The sequence below is a fragment of the Salminus brasiliensis genome, chromosome 1 (genome assembly GCF_030463535.1).
Source record: "Salminus brasiliensis chromosome 1, fSalBra1.hap2, whole genome shotgun sequence".
Classification (NCBI taxonomy): Eukaryota; Metazoa; Chordata; class Actinopteri; order Characiformes; family Bryconidae; genus Salminus; species Salminus brasiliensis.
In genome coordinates, this window is record NC_132878.1 from 82,485,631 (window position 1) to 82,503,682 (window position 18,052).

General features: G+C 43.9%; 2 protein-coding genes across 2 annotated transcripts; both read right to left on the minus strand.

The window, feature by feature from the left end:
• Positions 1–1,547: 1,547 nt before the first annotated feature.
• On the minus strand, positions 1,548–2,891 carry LOC140555483 (testis-specific serine/threonine-protein kinase 6-like). Its single transcript, XM_072678775.1, has one exon. The coding sequence runs from the start codon at positions 2,889–2,891 to the stop codon at positions 1,548–1,550; it is 1,344 nt and encodes a 447-aa protein (XP_072534876.1).
• Positions 2,892–5,154: 2,263 nt separating this feature from the next.
• Positions 5,155–15,651, minus strand: LOC140555577 (testis-specific serine/threonine-protein kinase 2-like). The gene is made up of 4 exons (XM_072678886.1): positions 14,331–15,651; positions 13,999–14,165; positions 5,301–5,408; positions 5,155–5,190 (listed from the first exon to the last, which is right to left on the minus strand). The coding sequence occupies exons 1-4, from the start codon at positions 15,649–15,651 to the stop codon at positions 5,155–5,157; spliced, it is 1,632 nt and encodes a 543-aa protein (XP_072534987.1).
• Between the last annotated feature and the right edge of the window lie 2,401 nt (positions 15,652–18,052).

Here is an 18,052-nt window from a genome sequence, read left to right on the forward strand (position 1 = left end):
TCAGTAGAGTAAGCAGCTTTTAAGCCAGACTGGTTGGGGTCCTGTAGATTGTTTAGAGAGAGAAAGAGAGACAGTTGGTTGTAGACAGAGCATTCGAGAATCTTTGAGAGGAAACAGAGAAGACAAATGGGTCTGTACTTGCCGATGTCCAAGCTGTCCAGAGTTGGCTTCTTTATGATAGGCCCAACTCTGGCAGACTTGAAGGCGGATGGTACATGACCTGATGACAAAGAGCTGTTTATGATAGAGGAGATGAAAGGAAGGAGGTTCGGAGCAATAGTTTGGAACAGTGTGGATGAAACAGGGTCTAGCGGACAGGTGGTAGGATTATTAGAGGTGAGAAGATGAAGGAGGTCATCTGTGGAAAGAGGAGAGAAGCATGACAGAGAAGAGGGAGGAGGAGGGCAGTGTCTAGAGAGGGGGGTAGAGGCAGGGGGGCGGAATCTGCGGATCTTGTCAACCTTTTCTTCGAAGAAGGAGACAAAATCTTCTGCAGACAGGGTAGTGGGTGGTGGGGGAGTTGGAGGGTTGAGGAGAGAGGAGAAGATGGTGAAGACTTTGTGTGGGTCAGATGCAGATGCTTCCAGTTTCCCCCTGTAGAAAGATGCTTTTGCAGCAGCAACTTCCATCCTAAACCTGGAGAGGAGAGACTGATAGGAGTCTCTCCAGGTACACTCCTTTTTCCTCCAGGCACCATCCTCCTTCCTCCAGGCACACTCCCTTCTCCAGGCACACTACTCCTTCCTCCAGGTACACTACTACTTCCTCCAGGCACACTACTCCTTCCTCCAGGCACACTACTCTTTCCTCCAGGCACACTCCTCCACCTCTAGGCACACTACTCCTTCCTCCAGGTACACTACTCCTTCCTCCAGGCACACTCCTCTTCCTCCTGACACACTCCTCCTTCCTCCAGGCACACTACTCTTTCCTCCAGGCACACTACTCCTTCCTTTAGGCACACTACTCCTTCCTCCAGGCACACTTTTACTTCTTCCAGGTACACTCCTCCTTCCTTTAGGCACACTACTCCTTCCTCCAGGCACACTCCTCCTCCTACAGGCACACTACTCCTTCCTTTAGGCACACTACTCCTTCCTCCAGGCACACTTCTACTTCTTCCAGGCACACTACTCCTTCTTCCAGGTACACTCCTCCTTCCTCCAGGTACACTACTCCATCCTCCAGGTACACTCCTCCTTCCTCCAGGTACACTCCTTCCTCCAAGCACACTCCTTCTTCCTCCAGGCACACTACACCTTCCTCCAGGCACAATCCTTCTTTCCTCCTGGCACACTGCTTTTTCCTCCAGGCACACTACTCTTTCCTCCAGGCACACTCCTCCACCTCTAGGCACACTACTCCTTCCTCCAGGCACACTTCTACTTCTTCCAGGTACACTCCTCCTTCCTTTAGGCACACTACTCTTTCCTCCAGGCACACTGCTTTTTCCTCCAGGCATACTCCTCCTCCTCCAGGCACACTCCTCTTCCTCCTGACACACTCCTCCACCTCCAAGCACCATCCTCCTTCCTCCAGGCACACTACTACTTCCTCCAGGAAGACCCACAAAACTTAAACTTGGGGAGTCTCAGTCTCTTGGTTCTCTGCTTATCCCCACATGTCTGCTCAGAACTTGGAAGAGCAGGAGCTTCAGTAGAGGAAGCAGAATTACAAGCTTCCTGCAGGGGAGTAGCGGAAGAGTCATGCACCTCAAAGTTCCTCTTGAAAAACTTCTTCATTCTCTGCCGAAGAGACCGGGAGGCTTTGAGGATGGGTTCTATAATACTAGTGCGAGCATTGGCTGCCCTTTCAACTGCAGCACTAAGTGGTCGGCAGCCAGACTCCTCCCCCACATCCTCTACGTTTTGGCAAGTCAGACTTGCACCAGCTCCACTGCTGTCCTCCTGCAGCATCAGATACTCGTACCTGCCGTCTTGAGATGTGAGTGTGTCTACCTCACTGCCAGAGCAAGAGGCCTGGGACTCGTCAAGTGGGTTGACGTCTTGCTGAGAACTTGCTCTGCTTTCACCATCCTGACCTTCACACTCATGATCGTCAGTTTTGGAGGAGGAGGGACTGCTGTGTGTGGATTCGAGCCAAGGGTGCTGTGCCACTTCTGCCATCGAAGGCCGAGTGGCAGGATCGAATTCCAGCATGTAGGAAATGAAGTCGTGACACTTCTCCTCCACTCCAGTCCCTTCTGGGTACACCAGTGGTTCGGACTGAAACGATGGGAGGTTTTTCCAACTGGAGTCGTAGAAGGGCAAGCACCCGACGACCATAACATAAAGAATGACTCCCAGGCTCCACACGTCACTCTTCTTTGGATCGTAGGCCTTGGACATGATCACCTCAGGGGCAGCGTAGAAGGGAGAGCCACAAAACGTATCACTCAGCTCAGGGAATCCTTTTGAAATGCGGCTGAAACCAAAGTCTGTTATTTTGACCTGGTTGTCAGCGGTCAGTAGAACATTTTCGCATTTCAGGTCACGATGGACTATGTCCTGCTCATGCAGATACACCATGGCATCGACGATCTGCGCAAACCACTGCTTGGCCTGGTCGATAGGGATGAGGTGTTGTTCCACCTTTTCGACGAGATTCATCGAGGCAGCCTCCATCACAACAAACACCTGTCCATTAGCCATTTCAAACATCTCATGCACCTGAATAATATGAGGGTGCCTCACTCTTTTGATTATGGCGAGTTCCCGGGGCAGGAATTTTGAAACAACATGAGGTGTCATCTGCTTGCGGTCCATAATTTTAATGGCCACTAGGTTTGGGTGCCTATCTGAGGTGGCCAGCTTAACATTGCCGAAAACCCCTGCACCGAGGTCATCCAGGACCTCGTACCCCAAGCTTCTTAAGACCTTAGTGGTTTCCATTATTTTCCCTGTAGAAAGAAAGAGCCGTCGTTCCTGCGAGCTGCTGAATCCTAAATGGTGGAATGAGGGAGAAGCGAGCCTTTATATAGGAGCCGCGGCGGTGACGTCATCGGTATGACGTCACAATCGCGGCCGCTATACAGAGTCCAAAACGAAATTCTGTCAAAATAAAAGTCCCTCCTAAACCTAATAAAACATTTTTGGAATTGAAAATGATAAACCAGTTTAAGAAGACAGAGTGTTTACAACAATTTAAAAGCTTATTAAAAGTAAGTCAAATTAATATACAATAAATAATAAAAGTTATTATTCTAATTATTCTTTACTCAGTGTTGCTGGGAAATACAGTTTTGCGCAGGTACTTTATTAAAATAATCTTAATCAGACACATAAATCTTTAATAAAAGTGACATTTTAAAGGAAAATATACAGCTTTTAGCCACTGGCACCATGTTTTATACTAGGCGAAAATCAGTGGATTTCAGACATGGATTTTAATTTGATGACTGAACTCAATTATTTAGAGCTTTGAATTACTGGAACCACATTTTATATTAGGCCAACAATAAATGTTACTGAATAATTAAACAGGATTTTGGACAATTAATCTGCTGTATAATTTAATAATCTGGATTTAGTGTTTATTTTATTGCAATTTGGCAGACACATGAACTGTCGTGCTAACCTGCTTCTGGAGCTTACCTTAATTCAGTCCGTTTTGTTCTCATATTGCTCCTCAAATTTAGTCATTAACATTCCAGTTGCACCTAAACTGTAATTGACCATATAAGTGGCCTCATTGTGATCAGTCCTGAATGCTTGATATTAAGTGTCAGAAATATCACTGTAAACTAACATGAATCGGTTCTTAAGTTGATATTATTTTTCTTCTTCTTCTTCTTATTATTATTATTATTAATAATATTATCAATATTATTAAAAGTTTTACAAAATGCTCATTGAATTTCTCTTGGACACGGCTGATACTACAAAAATACTACATATTTTTACATCATTACAACAAAATAGCAACGTTTAAGGACGATGAAGGTATTTGCAATCTTTGGTGAATCCACAGTGTCTCTCTGGATAACTGCATGGGAGGGGGTGCTTATTATGGTCTCCAGTTAAACCATACTATTGTCCATGCCTATACAACTGAACTGATTACCGTCAATTCTGTCATGGTGTGTACAGCCAGACAAGAAGAGATGAACACTCGTAGAGATGGACTCAAAGCAAGATGGTTTATTAACATAAACAAAGATAACAAACAGAGGGAGACAAAACAGTTCAATTATGATTAAATGTACAGATGTTTAAATATGTTTGTTAAAAAATATATTTTTTACACAACTATATAACAAAGCTCGTTGTCATAAGTTAATAGTAACGGTTCTCATAAGCAACAAATGTGAGAGCTTACTGATATCTTATTAGATTCAACTGTTATTGTGAAACCTGTTTTGAAAGATTTCATTACATCTAAATGTGCATATCTGTATCATCACACTTTAATAGAGTAAATAAGGATAATGCTTCTGACTCACATACACAATATACACAATGCACAATATACAATATTTTTTCTATATAATCAATTATTTTATTAAATAAATCCAGGCACACTCATTCCTCCAGGCACACTGCTGCAGACTCCTTCCTCCAGGTACTGTCCTGCAGAACCCTTCCTCCAGGTTCACATCACCAGGCTCACTCCTGACCTGTTCCCGAACAATATGATACTAAAAATATATACCTGATTTATGGTTCCAGGTTTTCTGCAGGCTCACTCCTCCAGGCTTGATCCTCCAGATGTGTTCCTTCAGGCTCACTCCTAGTCTCCAGGCTTACTCCTGATCTTTTCCTGAACGTGATACTAAGGATATATACCTTACGGTTTATTGCAGGCTTGATCCTCTAGATTTGCTCATCCAGCTCACTGCTGCATGCTCATCCTTGTAGGCTCAATTATATTAGGATCACTCATGTTCATGAACAATATGATACTAATATATAATTTACTGTTTCCTCCTGCCCCCCCTCCACCTGGCTTAATTGACTGGTTGTTTCACATACCTTAAAGGTGAACCTTAGTTTGGTTAGAACTCTAGTTTGGCAGAACTCTCAGTCTCCTAGTGTCCTGCGTCACTGTGGGCTGTGGGTGCATGGGTTATGCTTCGACCACTGGCCCACGCAGCGGGACCTTTTCTTCTGAATCGAGCCCAGTCGGTACATCATAAGCTGGAGCCATGCTAGGCTTCTACAAAGGGAGTACCCTGGACGTCTTCTTCAGGATCTGTTGAAGAAATAAAATGACAAAGACTGACCAACTGAAACATTTCTGATAAATGTTTAAAGTAATTTTACAGTATAAAATCACAACCACTTCACACCTGACTCACATACCTTAAACTTGGGGAATCTCAGTCTCTTGGTTCTCTGCTTATCCTCACATCTCTGCTCAGAACTTGGACGAGCAGGAGCTTCAGTAGAGGAAGCAGAATGACAAGCTCCCTGCAGGGGAGTGGAGGAAGAGTCATGCACCTCAAAGTTCATCCTCCACCGAAGTGACCGGGAGGCTTTGAGAATTGGTTCTATAATACTAGCGCGAGCATTAGCTGCCCTTTCAACTGCAGCACAAAGTGGTCGGCAGCCGAGGGTGCCTGCCACCTCTGCCACCGAAAACCAAGTGGCAGGATCGACTTCTAGCATAAAGGAGACAAAAGGTGTGACACCTCTCCTCCACTGTGATCCCCTCTGAAAAACCCCCCAAAACAAACAAACAGTGGTTTGCGCTGAATAGATGGGAGGAGTCATAGAGGAGGAAGAAGTCCACACGTCACTCTTCTTTGGATCGTAGGCCTCAGTCATGATCACCTCAGGGCAGCATAGAAGGGAGAGCCACAAAACTCATCACTCACTTTCTTCGAACACAAAACAAAGATTAAATACATTACATTTGCACACAAACATAAAGGATATGCCAGTAAATGATATGTCCCACATTTGTCACCCTTGGTTAGCAATGACTAAACTTACTGCCCTTTTCTAAATACACCCATAATTCAACCAGACAGTTTTCTACTTTTTAAAAAATGTTGAACTCCAGCATGATTCTGAAGTCCTAAAAAACAAGAATCAAACTATTATGAAATCACACCCATACATACTTGAAGAATACTTTGTTTTGTCTTCATGGTATGAGTTTCAGACATTTTTACTCTACGAATGTGGACCAATGGGATGGCAAACTTCAATTTGGTTTTTGGTAGACCAGACTTTGAAGAACACGACATAATTACCTGAATAGAAACTGGCTCTGTTTTCTCTCTCAAAACCCATTTAGGAGTGGGAGGTTCATAGAATGTGGATGGAGCAGACGTAATGAATGCCACGGACCCCTCTGTGGATGCATATTATAGATTATATATATATATATTAGACAGTGACATGGCAATAAGTAATATTAAAAATCTTAATTTATTAGTTTGTTATTCAATTCACTTACTTAGTCTTTTGGAAAAAACAAAACCTTTTTATTAACATTTTAAATGTATGGACATTTGATTATGCGATGAACATCCAAAATGCAATTTTCAGTGAGAATTTAGGACATCCCCAAATTAATTTGTACGTAAAACACCTAAAATTAGAAGCAGGTGCATCACATCAGGTGCAGATGATTAGAAGAGATTATTTTGGACAATGATTCAAATATCCTTTTTTAAAATCCTCAGACATTCAGTTTGGTTTTGGTATTATTTGGTGAAGTGAGTGGTATCACCATGGTGAGATCCAAAGAGATCCCTGCAAGTTCAACCCAAGAGCAGACTACAAGCCTAAAATGTTATCACGGGAACTACAAGTACATAGATCATACATCATTGGGTGGTGTTCAAGAAGGAAATCCTTGTGGTCAAAAACATGAGGGCAAAATTATTCTATCCAAAGCACATTGTTCCAGATGTCCTCTTTAGTAAACTTTAGTTTTGCTCTTATGTTTTTAAGACAGGAATGGTTTTCTCCTTGAACACTTCCCAACAACAAACCTTTGTGGCCTCTTTCTGATGTAAGATGCATGTATTTTGTGTAAGCTACCTGTACTTTTTCCTGAAAGTAAGCTGTGGGTGAGGCATATGCGGTCACTGGGTGGTGTAGGCTTCTGTTTGAAATCAAATCGAGAGATGAAATGGATTAGATCAAATCGATCAATTAACAGATTCATAAAATTGTTCATTCTCCAACATTATATATATGTGGTACATTCATTCAGAATATTAATGGGTGAGGCTATAACAGCTTAAAAAAAAAACCCTACACATCATCAGCTGCCACTAGTGCTTTGACTGAGTGCTGCTGCTGGTACTAGACTTTAGGAGGAATTAAAAATAACAGTTTATCATTGTTGGTCTTTTTTTGTGAAATTCTGAAACGAATTTGGCATGCTTCACTATAACACATCATAAGATATCCAGTAGTATATACGTTTAATTAAATACATATAAAGATATAACATACCCAGCATCAAACCTGAGAAATTATTCACAGTATCTGAACGCAAACCTCCAACTCCATCTGCAATACCGGCATCAACCACCAGGTGTCCAACTGCACTACCACGGTTCACTGCCATATTCAGCCTATCACCACCACCTGGTGTCCACGTTTTGGAATATTTCACAGCTTTTCACAACTTTTAACTTCTTTCTTCTTGTAAATTCCCAACGGGACTATAATAGAAAACCATTTCAATTTTTTGAGAGTTGGTGTGATGTTATAGCTGGTCTGGTTCTGGTGTAACGACTACTGATCGGCCATCAAACAGTCGGACACAAGGGCTCTCTTTCCACTCTGTTTATCCTGAAACAGATCTTATAGTGTTACTCTTCTCTTCTCTTAGACGACTGCAGACCACACAAGTGGTCCATCTCAGAGCTCTCACTCATCTGAACTTACAGTATTTCTTTTAAAAGAGCGATTTTCATACTACAATAACATGCACGAGATCCTATAATTTGTCCACATTATAAAAAATCCAAAATTGCACAATAAAATGAGCAAACTGCAGAACAGACTCCAAAAACACTGAACGCTGCGAGGCTAGCAGCAGCAGCATGCACTGCACATTTTTGGAGGGAACAGACTATGGAGCACAGACCTGAAACAGAGCTTATAGTGTTACTCTTCTCTTGTGTTAGACGACTGCAGACCACACAAGCTGAACATATTAATAAATAAGCAGAAATGAGAAGTTTATTTATGTTCATAATCCGACTGTACTGCCGAGGGTAAGTTTAAGACAGCTATTCCGCTCCCATGGCTCAGTTAGCTGAAGCGATAATGAGATAAAAACAGCATTTAGAAGCACAACTACACTCTGAAAAATACCACCTGCTCATATAATGTGTTGTTTTAAAGTATTAATAACGGACTAAATTCTATTAAATTATTTATTAATGAGGAACTTCAGCAGCTTCAGAGCTCTCGCTCATCTGATGGAGGTACGGCAGCAGCAGAGGGACATGGTCTGCAGTGGAGTCACAGCAAGAAAAGAAAAGCTCCTTAAAAATAATTGTAACTTTTTTTTTTTTAATTCTTTTTTTTTTTTTTTTAACCAGAAATGGTGTAATTTTGGTGAAACTCAATATTTAATTACCTCTTTAATGTAACGTTGTTACACTGGCGTGGTGCTCGTTGAGCAGGGCAGCAGTGTTCAATAGGCAGCATATGTTGGTTTATGATGGTCTGGTGCTGTCCAGTACAGCAGTGTTGGAAATGTAGCATAAACTGGTGTGTGCACTTTCCACGCTGTATGTCTGTCAAGCAGCACAGCACCACGCATGCGCAGTAGAGGACGGACGTCGCAGTAGTAAATGATAAAGTTTGTTCATAACTTTCTTTTTTTTTGTTCCCGTTCATGAAAAAAAGAGAAATCTGTCAGGTCGAGGTAGATGAACGTATTTTATTAAGCTAGTCTTCGCACTCGGGGCGAAGAAAAACACATTTTATTTCTCCTCACCATGATCGCGAAAACTAGTCGTATCGCAGCATATTTAAGGACTCGTCGTCAGAGCTCATTTGTGATTGGTCAGATTCTTCCAAACATGTCATCGAGCGCTCTGAGGGTTACTGATGAGAACAGAGGTGAAACTACAGCTCTCCCCCTCTGACCACTTACATCCCACACTACTATGCAGTCTTTCAGTCGCCATGTCTTCATAACTGACCCTCCCGTTTCTAAAACGGAGCAAACATGCTCAATTCAACCTATAATAATCTCCCTTTTAATGCTCTTACTCACTTTTACACTGTTTACAATGAACTCATCATTTGCCTAGTCTGAGAAAACATACAAACACGAGTATCTGATAATGCTCTCCAGGTAAAGAGGATCAGTCTCAGGGGGACACTGCTTACCTTTCAGAAAAACACCTTTTTAACCTCTCTCTTCTTGTACATTTCCAAAGGGACCTTGATAGGAAATGATCTCAAAGGAATGTAGTTGCATTCTTGCAAAGAGGGACACCGAGATTCTCAGTATTTGCAAAATGATAGTCTGTGACTGTGAGTAATGACAAACTGTCTTTAGATGCGAGAGGCGTCAGACTTTAGTCCTGTAAAAGCATTTTCAGAGAGAGTCCTGAATGTCCTCTGGTGTATGGTTTGCATTAGTCAAGAGGCTAGTGAACTCGGTAGCTGAAGTGTTAGTGTGACGGCTCGTACTGAATGTTAGCTGAAAGCTGCTTAGTGTCACTAAATCATGTCAGAAAAAGCAGCTCCTAACATCGTTGCAGATAGAAGCTCACCTGTTGCTGCACAGTTGGTGCTGGTCATGCTCTAGTCCTTCATTAGTGGTCACAGGACGCTTCCCACAGGACACTGTTGGCTGGATATTTCTGTTTGGTGGACTGTTCTCAGTCCAGCAGCGAGGCTGAGGTGTTTGACCTCTCCAGCAGCACTGCCCTGTCTGATCCACTCGTACCAGCGCACAGGGGCGCCGAAATGGGGGGAAATAGTTAGGACGAATCTAAGGGCCTGTGATCAACAGGGGCTCTAAAAAAATTATAGTCTGTGACTGTGAAAGACAGTTTGTCATTACTCACAGTCACAGACTACGGGGCAGTGGTGGCTCAGCGGTTAGAGCGCCGGGATATCGATAACAGGGTTGTGGGTGTGATACCCGGGCTCAGCAAGCTGCCACTGTTGGGCCCTTGAGCAAGGACCTTTACCCTCTCTGCTCCCCGGGCCCTGGAGTTGGCTGCCCACCGCTCTGCCCACCTTTACCTTTAAAAATGTATGAACCGAGTATAGGAGCCAAAAGAAGGACTGCCTTGATTTGTATATTTTGTTTTGCAATATTTGTTTGATGTCTTAGAAATGTTGAAAACATACAGAACACGTAGTGGAACACATTTTCTTTGCTGTTAACTGCACTCATGGTGTAATTGTATCCTGTCTCTTTAAGAAACGCTGTAGGAATGTTCGGGGTCTTTTTGCTCACTAAGGGGGTGATTCAGTTTTTGGTTTGGTGGGAAAATGGAGCGCACAGTTTTTTTTAATAGTAGCACAGCTTAGACCTTTTGCTTTTTTTTGGTGGAATTTTAAATTAATTGTTGGTAAGACAAAACTTTTCTTCAGTAAACATTTTTAAACCTACATGTGGACTCTGTGGTTACTGGGAGGAATGATACACGTCAGAAATACTCAACCAGCTAAAGCCAACTGTCTACATCTTATGTGAAATGACTGTTTCTGCAGGAACTGACCTTTAGCTCAAATCATTAGCTTGTCCAGAATGAACTGCTGGGTCGCATCTTTATTGAACCGCTTGTACATTCTAAGTAGCTTTTTATCAGGCTGCCTCCCAGTATGATCACATGGATAATAGAAATGCTGTCAGTCTGAAGCACTGAATGTAGCTAAAAGCTGCGTCACTACTGGTAAAGGTAATGGGTGTCACCTGATGCCTTTGGCCCAAATTGTGTCTACACTGCACTCCTGACAGACATGGAGGATATTCTAAGGCAATCAGCCTTCAGGAACTTTACCACGTTTTTCCTATATCAGTATTCCACACAAAAACGTCAGTGAACTATCTGCAGTGTAAATATAGCACATCACCTCCTGATTTCTATCAGCACTGTGTAGAACATTGATGTTGATGAACATACAGTTTTACGAATGATGTCAAGAATTTCTTTAGTTTAACTGGTGTAGTTATATTACCTCCATCTCTCAATATTGTTTAAATGAAGATCAAATGTTCATATGGTGTTAATATGAGGGTGCATATGTTATTACACCTAAATGTGCATATCTGTAGTATCAGTTATCATTATCATAGGATAATGCTTCTGACTCACTTACACAATATTTTCTAAACTTCTAGACTCCTTCCTCCAGGCACACTCCTCCTTCCTCCAGGCACACTACTCCTTCCTCCAGGTACACTACTCCTTCCTCCAGGCACACTACTCCTTCCTCCAGGTACACTACTCCTTCCTCCAGGCACACTCCTCTTCCTCCAGGTACACTACTCCTTCCTCCAGGCACACTACTCCTTCCTCCAGGCACACTCCTCTTCCTCCAGGTACACTACTCCTTTCTCCAGGCACACTACTCCTTCCTCCAGGCACACTACTCATTTAAGGCATTTAGCAGACACTCTTATCCAGAGCGACTTACAACAGTGCTTTGCTATTTACTTAAGAAAAACCTCAGCTAGTTTGAAAAGGCTAAAATTCAAAGATACCTCTAAGTTAAGACACTACTAGACACAAGTCAATAGGGTGACCACTGCTATTCGCTCAAGTATTCTCTGAAGAATCAGTCTGCGTTTGAAGACAGTGAGCGACTCTGCCGTTCGGACAGCCGGGGGAAGTTCGTTCCACCACCTTGGGGCTACGACAGAAAAAAGCCTGAACGCTTGTCTTCCGTGGATTTTGAGGGATGGCGGGTCGAGCCGAGCCGTGCTTGAAGCTCGAAGGGCTCTTGGTGCAGATCGGCTTTTGACCATTGCCATCAGGTATGGAGGGGCTGGTCCGTTCTTGGCTTTGTAGGCCAGCATCAGGCTTTTGAATCTGATGCGGGAAGCAGCTACAGGAAGCCAGTGAAGAGAACGCAGCAGTGGAGTGACATGGCTGAACTTAGGAACCGTGCCGCTGCATTCTGGATGAGTTGCAGGGGTCTGATGGTGCGCAGAGGGAGACCAGCCAGAAGAGAGTTGCAGTAGTCAAGTCTGGAAGTGACGAGAGACTGAACAAGCACCTGGGCGGCCTTTCTAGAGAAGAATGGTTGAATTCTCCGGATGTTGTACAGGAGAAATCTGCAGGACCGAGTTACACTTGCAACATGACCTGAGAACGATAACTGATCATCCATGACTACACCAAGACTTTGAGCTTCTGTTGAAGCAGTGACCAGTGAGTTCTCAAAGGTGATGGCAAGATCGTTTTTTGGTCCAGCAGTTCCCGGGATGTACAGCAGCTCCGTCTTGCTTGGGTTGAGTTTGAGGTGGTGAGCCGCCATCCAAGAAGAGACATCGGTGAGGCATGCTGAGATACGGGCGGAAACCTGTGTGTCAGACGGTAAGAAGGAAAGCCTGAGTTGAGTGTCGTCGGTGTAACAGTGGTAAGAGAATCCATGAGAGGATATCACTTTACCAAGAGAGCTAGTATAGAGTGAGAAAAGAAGAGGACCAAGAACCGAGCCTTGTGGAACACCAGTGGAGAGACTACAAGGAGCGGATGTGTCCCCCTGCCATGTTACCTGGTATGAGCGTCCCTGCAGGTATGATGCAAACCATTGCCATGCAGTGCCGGTAATTCCAAGGCCGGCAAGGATAGACAGGAGGATCTTGTGGTCCACTGTGTCAAAAGCTGCGGAGAGGTCAAGAAGGATCAGAACCGATGACAGTCTAGCAGCTTTAGCTGCATGGAGCTTCTCAGTAACTGCAATGAGAGCAGTTTCAGTAGAGTGAGCAGCTTTTAAGCCAGACTGGTTGGGGTCCTGTAGATTGTTTAGAGAGAGAAAGAGAGACAGTTGGTTGTAGACAGAGCGTTCGAGAATCTTTGAGAGAAAACAGAGAAGACAAATGGGTCTGTACTTGCCGATGTCCAAGCTGTCCAGAGTTGGCTTCTTTATGATAGGCACAACTCTGGCAGACTTGAAGGCGGATGGTACATGACCTGACAATAAAGAGCTGTTTATGATAGAGGAGATGAAAGGAAGGAGGTTCGGAGCAATAGTTTGGAACAGTGTGGATGAAACAGGGTCTAGCGGACAGGTGGTAGGATTATTAGAGGTGAGAAGATGAAGGAGGTCATCTGTGGAAAGAGGAGAGAAGCATGACAGAGAAGAGGGAGGAGGAGGGCAGTGTCTAGAGAGGGGGGTAGAGGCAGGGGGGCGGAATCTGCGGATCTTGTCAACCTTTTCTTCGAAGAAGGAGACAAAATCTTCTGCAGACAGGGTAGTGGGTGGTGGGGGAGTTGGAGGGTTGAGGAGAGAGGAGAAGATGGTGAAGACTTTGTGTGGGTCAGATGCAGATGCTTCCAGTTTCCCCCTGTAGAAAGATGCTTTTGCAGCAGCAACTTCCATCCTAAACCTGGAGAGGAGAGACTGATAGGAGTCTCTCCAGGTACACTCCTTTTTCCTCCAGGCACCATCCTCCTTCCTCCAGGCACACTCCCTTCTCCAGGCACACTCCTCCTTCCTCCAGGTACACTACTACTTCCTCCAGGCACACTACTCCTTCCTCCAGGCACACTACTCTTTCCTCCAGGCACACTCCTCCACCTCTAAGCACACTACTCCTTCCTCCAGGTACACTACTCCTTCCTCCAGGCACACTCCTCTTCCTCTTGACACACTCCTCCTTCCTCCAGGCACACTACTCTTTCCTCCAGGCACACTACTCCTTCCTTTAGGCACACTACTCCTTCCTCCAGGCACACTTCTACTTCTTCCAGGTACACTCCTCCTTCCTTTAAGCACACTACTCTTTCCTCCAGACACACTCCTCCTCCTCCAGGCACACTACTCCTTCCTTTAGGCACACTACTCCTTCCTCCAGGCACACTACTCCTTCCTCCAGGCACACTTCTACTTCTTCCAGGCACACTACTCCTTCTTCCAGGTACACTCCTCCTTCCTCCAGGTACACTACTCCATCCTCCAGGTACACTCCTCCTTCCTCCAGGTACACTCCTTCTTCCTCCAAGCACACTCCTTCTTTCTCCAGGTACACTCCTTCTTCCTCCAGGCACACTACACCTTCCTCCAGGCACAATCCTTCTTTCCTCCTGGCACACTGCTTTTTCCTCCAGGCATACTCCTCCTCCTCCAGTCACACTCCTCTTCCTCCTGACACACTCCTCCACCTCCAAGCACCATCCTCCTTCCTCCAGGCACACTACTACTTCCTCCAGGAAGACCCACATAACTTAAACTTGGGGAGTCTCAGTCTCTTGGTTCTCTGCTTATCCCCACATGTCTGCTCAGAACTTGGAAGAGCAGGAGCTTCAGTAGAGGAAGCAGAATTACAAGCTTCCTGCAGGGGAGTAGCGGAAGAGTCATGCACCTCAAAGTTCCTCTTGAAAAACTTCTTCATTCTCTGCCGAAGAGACCGGGAGGCTTTGAGAATGGGTTCTATAATACTAGTGCGAGCATTGGCTGCCCTTTCAACTGCAGCACTAAGTGGTCGGCAGCCAGACTCCTCCCCCACATCCTCTACGTTTTGGCAAGTCAGACTTGCACCAGCTCCACTGCTGTCCTCCTGCAGCATCAGATACTCGTACCTGCCGTCTTGAGATGTGAGTGTGTCTACCTCACTGCCAGAGCAAGAGGCCTGGGACTCGTCAAGTGGGTTGACGTCTTGCTGAGAACTTGCTCTGCTTTCACCATCCTGACCTTCACACTCATGATCGTCAGTTTTGGAGGAGGAGGGACTGCTGTGTGTGGATTCGAGCCAAGGGTGCTGTGCCACTTCTGCCATCGAAGGCCGAGTGGCAGGATCGAATTCCAGCATGTAGGAAATGAAGTCGTGACACTTCTCCTCCACTCCAGTCCCTTCTGGGTACGCCAGTGGTTCGGACTGAAACGATGGGAGGTTTTTCCAACTGGAGTCGTAGAAGGGCAAGCACCCGACGACCATAACATAAAGAATGACTCCCAGGCTCCACACGTCACTCTTCTTTGGATCGTAGGCCTTGGACATGATCACCTCAGGGGCAGCGTAGAAGGGAGAGCCACAAAACGTATCACTCAGCTCAGGGAATCCTTTTGAAATGCGGCTGAAACCAAAGTCTGTTATTTTGACCTGGTTGTCAGCGGTCAGTAGAACATTTTCGCATTTCAGGTCACGATGGACTATGTCCTGCTCATGCAGATACACCATGGCATCGACGATCTGCGCAAACCACTGCTTGGCCTGGTCGATAGGGATGAGGTGTTGTTCGACCTTTTCGACGAGATTCATCGAGGCAGCCTCCATCACAACAAACACCTGTCCATTAGCCATTTCAAACATCTCATGCACCTGAATAATATGAGGGTGCCTCACTCTTTTGATTATGGCGAGTTCCCGGGGCAGGAATTTTGAAACAACATGAGGTGTCATCTGCTTGCGGTCCATAATTTTAATGGCCACTAGGTTTGGGTGCCTATCTGAGGTGGCCAGCTTAACGTTGCCGAAAACCCCTGCACCGAGGTCATCCAGGACCTCGTACCCCAAGCTTCTTAAGACTTTAGTGGTTTCCATTGTTTTCCCTGTAGAAAGAAAGAGCCGTCGTTCCTGCGAGCTGCAGAATCCTAAATGGTGGAATGAGGGAGAAGCGAGCCTTTATATAGGAGCCGCGGCGGTGACGTCATCGGTATGACGTCACAATCGCGGCCGCTATACAGAGTCCAAAACGAAATTCTGTCAAAATAAAAGTCCCTCCTAAACCTAATAAAACATTTTTGGAATTGAAAATGATAAACCAGTTTAAGAAGACAGAGTATTTACAACAATTTAAAAGCTTATTAAAAGTAACTCAAATTAATATACAATGAATAATACGTTTTTTTTTTTATTATTCTTTACTCAGTGTTGCTGGGAAATACAGTTTTGCGCAGGTACTTTATTAAAATAATCTTAATCAGACACATAAATCTTTAATAAAAGTGACATTTTAAAGGAAAATATACAGCTTTTAGCCACTGGCACCATGTTTTGTACTAGGCGAATACAGAAAATCAGTGGATTTCAGACATGGATTTTAATTTGATGACTGAACTCAATTATTTAGAGCTTTGAATTACTGGAACCACATTTTATATTAGGCCAACAATAAATGTTACTGAATAATTAAACAGGATTTTGGACAATTAATCTGCTGTATAATTTAATAATCTGGATTTAGTGTTTATTTTATTGCAATTTGGCAGACACATGAAGTGTCGTGCTAACCTGCTTCTGGAGCTTACCTTAATTCAGTCCCTGTTTTGTTCTCATATTGCTCCTCAAATTTAGTCATTAATATTCCAGTTGCACTTAAACTGCAATTGACCATATAAGTGGCCTCATTGTGATCAGTCCTGAATGCTTGATATTAAGTGTCACAAATATCACTGTAAATTAACATGAATCGGTTCTTAAGTTGATGATATTATTATTATTATTATTTTTTGTCTTCTTATTAATATTATCAATATTATTAAAAGTTTTACAAAATGCTCATTGAATTTCTCTTGGACACGGCTGATACTACAAAAATACTACATAATTTTACATCATTACAACAAATTAGCAACGTTTGGTATTAGGTATTTGCAATCCACAGTGTCTCTCTGGATAACTGCATGGGAGGGGGTGCTTATTGTGGTCTCCAGTTAAACCATACTATTGTCCATGCCTATACAGCTGAACTGATTACTGTCAATTCTGTCATGGTGTGTACAGCCAGACAAGAAGGGATGAACACTTGCAGAGATGGACTCAAAGCAAGATGGTTTATTAACGTAAACAAAGATATCAAACAGAGGGAGACAAAACAGTGAACAGAATCAAAACATGACAAACCAAAGGGTGAACACAACAAACCTGGGACTGGGAGGAGTTAGGGAGCTGAACGGGACAACTACGACAGAGTGAACTAAAAGGGGTACTTTTAGTGAACAAAGCCACAAGCCTAGTTTGGGCAGAAAGGGGCTGATATAACCTAAGGGCAGAGCCGTGCTCTGTGGGAAACAGAGATAGCTGGGGAGCCAGCTGCCTGACTAGAAAACAAGGCCAACCCAACCTGAACCAGCAGAGACTGCCTAGAACTAAGCTTACCTAGGACCATGAACAGGAAGCGACCATACCTTGCTTGTCTCTAGAAATACACTACGAATCCTCCTGACTAAGAACAGAACTCTGGCCAACCTGAACAAACGTGTGAGTAATTGCTGAGCGCATGGTTTTGCTGAATTGCTGAAACGAATGGTTGCAGTAGAGCCCCTTAAGTACTCCCAGTCCCAGGTGAAACACATGAGCAGACAATGGACCTTGAATGACGGCAAATGAACAGCAATGAACACAAACAAAACGGAAGTGAACTGTAAGTCCTAATTTGGGCCTGTGAACGGCGGCTCAAGTTTGCCCCGGGGGAGGGCATGATAACGAGGGCCTGATAAATACAACTATATTCAGTTTCTTTAAACTGCAATTGATAATTTTGTGTTCTACAGTCATCACAGAAAAACAGTGACAAAATGTTTCATTTTAGAAGGTCCCTCATGTGCACTCATGTTTACATCATGTTCATATCATATAAAGATAATGTTATATCTTTAAAGATGCAGCAATTTAGTTCAAAGTCTTTTGATGTTATCGCCAACAGTGACAGTTTCCTAACTTCTAATCTTTTACAGTTATGCCCAAGAGTTGTTGATGCCTTACTGCCTTTCAAGGTCTCCAAGTGGCAAATTATTGATTTTAATATTTTCTTTTTACCATCTTTTCTTGGTACATTTTAAATTCCAGATGTCTGAATTTGAGGATAGTCTACACTGTGCTCTTGCAGAACAATATTGGCACAATGTCAGGGACCTCATTCTGGATTATTACAACTGTTTCAGTCTGAGAATCACATCTAGAACAACAACATCTGTGATTCATCGGTTGGAGGAGGGCATTA